The sequence below is a fragment of the Lactuca serriola genome, chromosome 5 (genome assembly GCF_051521515.1).
Source record: "Lactuca serriola cultivar US96UC23 chromosome 5, Lser_US96UC23_V15, whole genome shotgun sequence".
In the NCBI taxonomy this organism is placed as follows: domain Eukaryota; kingdom Viridiplantae; phylum Streptophyta; class Magnoliopsida; order Asterales; family Asteraceae; genus Lactuca; species Lactuca serriola.
This window is the reverse complement of record NC_136412.1, coordinates 279,747,171-279,753,508: the sequence shown is the minus strand read 5'-3', so window position 1 is coordinate 279,753,508 and position 6,338 is coordinate 279,747,171. Positions and strand designations below refer to the sequence as shown.

At 33.9% G+C, this 6,338-nt stretch overlaps 1 protein-coding gene across 1 annotated transcript; it reads left to right on the top strand.

The window, feature by feature from the left end:
• Positions 1 to 315: 315 nt before the first annotated feature.
• On the top strand, positions 316 to 3,038 carry LOC145054423 (katanin p60 ATPase-containing subunit A1-like). The gene is made up of 6 exons (XM_079002623.1): positions 316 to 595; positions 1,053 to 1,536; positions 1,710 to 2,152; positions 2,237 to 2,395; positions 2,482 to 2,569; positions 2,645 to 3,038. Exons 1-6 carry the CDS (start codon positions 474 to 476, stop codon positions 2,924 to 2,926), a joined length of 1,578 nt encoding a protein of 525 aa, XP_078858749.1. The 5' UTR covers positions 316 to 473; the 3' UTR covers positions 2,927 to 3,038.
• The last annotated feature ends 3,300 nt before the right edge of the window (positions 3,039 to 6,338 follow it).

The following is a 6,338-nucleotide window of genomic DNA, read 5'->3' as shown; positions in this document are numbered from 1 at the left end:
AAAAACTATTATTTGAATAGGGAAAAATGGTGGGATAGGTAATATAAGGTAAGTGAGGTGAGGTTGGGGGTGTGTTTATTTAAATAAATTAAAAAATCAAAGGCAAAATAGTTTTTTTTAGGTAAGTCAGGGACAAGCGCATAACAAAAACAAACAGTAAGGACCTTCCAAGTTAAAAAAATAAGTTAGGGACCAAAATTGCAAATTACCCTAAACCATAGGGACCATTCGTGTAATTTACTCTAAAACAAGTTACGTGGGCACGTGGATTGCACGTTATAGCAGACGTCAGGTATATCAACGAAGAGGGCAAAACAGTCAAACCACACACAGTCTCCTCCATCGTTCAAAAGTCGCCGTCGTATCCTCTGCTCGGAGCAGCCTCCTCCAAAAGCCTTTCTTCTTCGCCGACTGAAACTGTAGCACCAAACCCTAGGAAAGAGGTGTGGTGGTGGTATTACGATCTATTACACATGTCAGGCACATCGCTTGCCGGATTACAGGATCATCTGAAATTAGCTAGGGAATATGCACTCGAAGGTCTCTATGATACTTCCGTCATCTTCTTCGATGGTGCCATCGCACAGATCAATAAGTAAACTCTCTCTCTCTCTCTCTCTCTCTCTCTCTCTCTCTCTCTCTCTCTGTCACACCGAAACACACATTATACTTTCTTCATACTATTAAATTATATGTGAAGAAATTTAGATGAGTGTTGGATTTGTTTAACAGACATTACTCTAAATCTATTATACTTGAAATAGCTTGTATTTTGACTAAGTACTGAGGATCTGTTGGTAGATTAGGTAAATCAAAAGAAAAATAAGTCCTAAAGCAAAGAGCATTGTAACGAAGTATCGAGCATTCATTGCTTTTAGCTACAATTAGCTCTTGCAATTGAAGTAAACACTGTAACTACTTTTAGAAGGTTATATTTTCCGTCATGGAATATAGCTTGAGATCTAGATTTCAACCATTCTCCGTTGGTTTATGATATGAATCATGAGTATTTGGATACTGTTTGAGACAAAAACCGTTGTTTTTTCTTGAAGGCACTTAAACTCCCTTGATGATCCTATGGTTCGTGCAAAGTGGACAAACGTAAAGAAAAATCTATTAGAGGAGACTGAGGTTGTAAAGCAATTGGATGCCGAGAAGAGATCATTGAAGGAGACTATAATGGGTAGGAGATCTTCTTCACCTCCAATTTCTGCAAAAAAATCATCATTTGTTTTTCAGCCATTAGATGAGTACCCAACTTCTTCTAATGCTCCTTCCATGGATGATCCTGATGTATGGAGACCTCCAAATCGAGACACTTCAAACAGAAGATCTGCAAGAGCTGGTCCAGGAGGTACAAGAAAGGCAAATCAAGATGGTGTTTGGGCTCGGAGTTCTGCTACAAGAGGTGGAGCAACTGCTCGTGGAGGCAAAACTGGTGCTTCCAGTAAAGTTAACTCAGGTCTACGATCTTCAACTACTGGGAAAAAAGGAACTGCTTCAGGAAAATCAAACACTGGGAAAGATGATGCTGTTGTAAGTTTTTCTTCCCAATATTATTTCTTAATTTTGTTGCTTCCAATATTTCTGAGCATGTTCTAAGAAGTTACCAAAACATTAAATACTTTCAGTTGTTATTTATTTTGAGTTTAATTCTTGGATCTAAATTCTAATATTGGAGCAACACTTTTTGCACTTATAATAACCAGAACAGTGAGAGTGAAGAGGGAAAGTCAAAACGTGGGCAGTATGAAGGGCCTGATGCTGACCTGGCAGCCCAACTGGAACGCGATGTCTTAGATGCTGCTCCTGGAGTGAGATTTGATGACGTGGCAGGACTGACTGAAGCCAAAAGACTTCTAGAAGAAGCTGTGGTTCTCCCCTTATTGATGCCTGATTATTTCCAGGGAATCAGGAGACCATGGAAGGGTGTTCTTATGTTTGGTCCACCTGGCACTGGAAAAACACTGCTGGCTAAAGCAGTTGCTACCGAATGTGGGACCACTTTTTTTAATGTTTCTTCCGCCACCCTGGCATCAAAATGGCGTGGAGAGAGTGAACGAATGGTTAGATGTTTGTTTGATCTCGCAAGATCATATGCACCAAGTACAATTTTCATTGATGAGATTGACTCTCTTTGTACTTCTCGTGGGTTAGTGACTAATTTTACAATTTTACCCTTTTTGTTATTGGTTATGACTTATGACTTATGAATTTGTTTTTATTATTTGTTCAGGGCCTCAGGGGAGCATGAGTCTTCTAGAAGGGTTAAATCTGAAGTTTTGGTTCAAGTAGATGGTGTGAGCAACACAGGTACTAATGAAGATGGGAGTCGCAAAATTGTCATGGTTTTAGCTGCTACAAATTTCCCATGGGATATTGATGAAGCATTAAGGTTTGTTTTCATAAGGACTAAATGCAAAAAAAAAAAAAAAAAAAAATCAAAAAATCTTTCATTTGCAATTGTTATTTCTTGTGTAGGAGACGTTTGGAAAAGCGAATATATATTCCTCTACCTAATTTCGAGAGTAGAAAAGAGCTTATAAAGATCAATTTAAGAACTGTTGAGGTAATAGTTTCTTTGAGGTTTTGTCGGTTGGTTGGGTTGTTTCATATTAATTAATTTATTTATTTTATTTTCCAGGTGGCAGCTGACGTGGACATTGATGACGTGGCGCGTAGGACGGAAGGGTACAGTGGTGATGACTTGACGAATGTATGTCGGGATGCGTCGTTGAATGGGATGAGGCGTAAAATAGCAGGGAAAACACGTGAAGAAATAAAGAATATGTCTAAAGATGAGATTTCAAATGATCCAATTGCCATGTGTGATTTTGAAGAAGCGATTACAAAGGTTCAGCCAAGTGTTTCTGCTGCTGATATTGAACGCCATGAGAAATGGTTTGCTGAATTTGGATCTGCTTGATTTTCTTGTGTCCAAATTTAATTCATTCTTATCGATACGTTTCTTTTGTGTATCTTTAAAACTGTAACCTTGCACAATTAATTTATTTATTTCATGTTTAATTTCATGAGAAGACGAGGGTTCATAAATTATTTTCACGTATTTTTGGTCTTTGTTTGGGTTTTTTTTTAACATGCGTCCTTGCTCAAAATATAAAATGTAAAAAGAGAAAACAAGAAATTTTAAATAAGCGATACTCAAATTACATCATTTACATACCAACTCTTCCATTAGCTATCTTGTGACCCGCCAGTGAAAAATGTCCTATCCGTTTGAGGATGGCATAAATCATGCCATAGTCATTATTCGTTCTTTACAATTTTGGTAACACAATCTGTGGTGATATTATCTCATATCTGTTGTGGTACATGTAAATCAATAGATATTTTAAGGGTTTGTATTTTTGTTAAAATATTTTCTTTTCATAAAAAAGTTTTTTTTAGGAACCTCATTTCATTTTATAAGAATGCTCAATAAAAACTAGAGATGGAATTTTTTATTCTACAAATCAAAACATCTTTTCAAAGTTTGTCATATACCTTAAGTTATAGTTTTTGGGAAAATAATTTTTAATTGGGCTCGGTTTTGCTAATAAGACATTCACATTTGAGACCCAACCCAACGACCCTATTATTAGCCTACTTTAATATAAGGGTAATATAAGGGTGTGCATCCAACCGCTTAAACTGCCCGTATAGTACCGCACCGCATAATGCAGTTTAGAACTTTTGCGGTGCGGTTTGCGGTTTGTTATATCGTTAAACCGCACTATGCGGTGCAGTTTGTGGTTTCCAGTTACAAAGTCGCGGTTTAAACCGCACCGCGTATATATATATATATATATATATATATATATATATATATATATATATATATATATATATATTTATAAAAGAAAGTGTATTGTTTCATCACTAGGATTAATAAAATAATAATAATTGTCTGATTACAAGTTCATAACAGTTAGAATGTTGGTATGGATAAAAATGAATATGTCAATTAGCCTAAAATTAGTGAATATAGTCATATAATAGGAATTAATTAACAAACGTATTACAGAAAGCAACTTGTTTTTGAGCTTTTTGCAAAACATTTCTAGTTTCTAGTTTTATATTTCAAAAGATCAAAAGGTTTTTTAGATTTTCAAAAGTTATAAAATGTAGCAACTTATCAAATCGCAAAACTGCACTTAAACTGCACAAACCGCCCGCATCAAACCGCACCGCATAACGCGGCTTTGAACTTCTGCGGTGTGGTTTGCGGTTTCAAAAAAACTCAAACCGCATATGCGGTGCGATTTACGGTTTTGACTTTAAACCGTACCAAACCGCACCATGTACAACCCTACTTTAATACATACATTATTATTTTGGATAAATTTACGATTAAGTCCCAAAATTATTATTTTTAATAGAAAAGACCTAGAAACTAACAAATTTCTCTACTTTAGTACTTTTTGACTTGTTCAACAGGCCATAAGACAAAATCTATAATTTTTCCAAAATAATAAGACTTTTCTATAAATTTCTTCAAAATTTGTATATAATATTAACGTATTTTTATGTATTTTTTTTAAGTATGTTTACGTACTTTCATGTATTTTGGTATACTTCTTCACATATTTATGTATTTTTAACTTTTTTTACATATTTATATGTGCTTTTTAAGTATTTTGGTATTTTTTTTACCTATTTACGTATGTTTTACTTCAAGTTTCATTGTAAGCTAACTATTATACATTGAAAATTAAGAAAAAAATCACTAGAATACTTCAAAACAAACATTTTTGAAAGGCACTCACTAAAAATCAATGCCATTTTTGCAGGTAGTTTTTATTTTTTATTTTTTTTATTTATTTTTTATTTTTTTATATTTTTTTCATAAATTAGTTTGTAGATGAACTAAGTTGACAAATATCTTTATTAACGAAAAATATATTCATAAACTTTGTTCATGTACAAACTGAATTCAAGAAAAAATGAAGAATTTTACCTACAAAAATGGTATTGATTCTTAAAGATGTCTTTCACATTAAACATTAACAATACTAATATCATCATTTATAATAACATATGTTACTAGCAAGGTTGTAGAACTCGTTACTCGGTATCTGTTCGGCCGACTACCGAGTAACGAGTACTCAGGAGTACTTGGGAGTACTCGGGGAGTACTCGGATTCGATAATTAATGTAGAAATATTTTTAGGGAACTTATATATGTCAAAACCATAAGTTAAAATATTAAGTTGATTGAAATATATAACAAAATTAGATACATGTGAATACATAAAAACTGAAAAACACATAATGGTCTCACTTCTTGAACAATTATTGAAAATTTAAGATATATATGTAGTAATAATCACATGTGTGTGTTAAATAATAAATCGTTAAGTATATTATAGATATTAATCACCGAGTTTATCGAATTTTACAACACTGCTCAGTTTAGTACGGGGCCGATTGAGGAGTACTCGGGATTCTGTAACTCGCCTCGGTAAGGGGCCGAGTAGCGATTACTTGGAGGAGTAATCAGCCAAATCGGTGAGTTTTACAACACCGGTTACTAGAAAGATATACTTTGAAAAGACACAATTTACATATCAAAACATTCGTTCTTCCGAAACATTCTTTGCTTTAAAAAACGTTCTTGCTTTCAAGACACTCTTTCAAATTCTTTTCAAAAGTATTTAACACTTTCATTTCAACATGTTTCGTATATCAAAGAATTGGTATTTCATTATCATAAAATCATTTTTCCATGTACCCCAAAGTGGAAAAATGATAACACATACTTACCTCAATCACGAGAAGGTTAGCTAGTCCTATTCTAGTTCATTTCGTTAAAGACACACTCTCAAACACCACCTACACAACATGTAGGTGAAGATAAAAAAATAGCCAAAATACCCTTTAGGGTAATAGAAATTTATAAACTCCTTTAAACAACATTTTTAAATCATTCCCAACCAATACAATTAGAATTAGGTCAAATGGATGAGCCAAACTCGTGTTAGAAAAGTGTGTGACAAAGATAAATTTGATGGGTTTTATAGAGTACAAAACATTGTACAAAGCGGAAAACAATTAATATTTCATAGAGTACAAGCATCCTATAAAATATCTATGTCATACACTTTGATAGCAACATACAATGAACAATAAAACTGAACTTAACTCCTAATGACACCGAATTCATCAAGTTGAGGTGACATACCTTTGATTTGTTTTAGTAAACAAATCACTTCAATTACCTTGTAGTGATGGTATTGGAAAGCTTAGCACCAAAAGTATGGCTACCAATAATTGCTTATACCCAAACCCTAACACCAAGAAAACAAGAGGAGAGAGAAAGAGAGAGAGGAGGGGGAGAA

Excerpts from the sequence above, each read along its gene's own strand:
- LOC145054423 (XM_079002623.1), top strand. The coding sequence starts at position 474 with ATGTCAGGCACATCGCTTGCCGGATTACAGGATCATCTGAAATTAGCT. Across the intron at positions 2,153-2,236 it reads TCTCTTTGTACTTCTCGTGG|GGCCTCAGGGGAGCATGAGT; the intron begins GTTAGTGACTAA and ends TTATTTGTTCAG. Across the intron at positions 2,396-2,481 it reads GATATTGATGAAGCATTAAG|GAGACGTTTGGAAAAGCGAA; the intron begins GTTTGTTTTCAT and ends TTTCTTGTGTAG.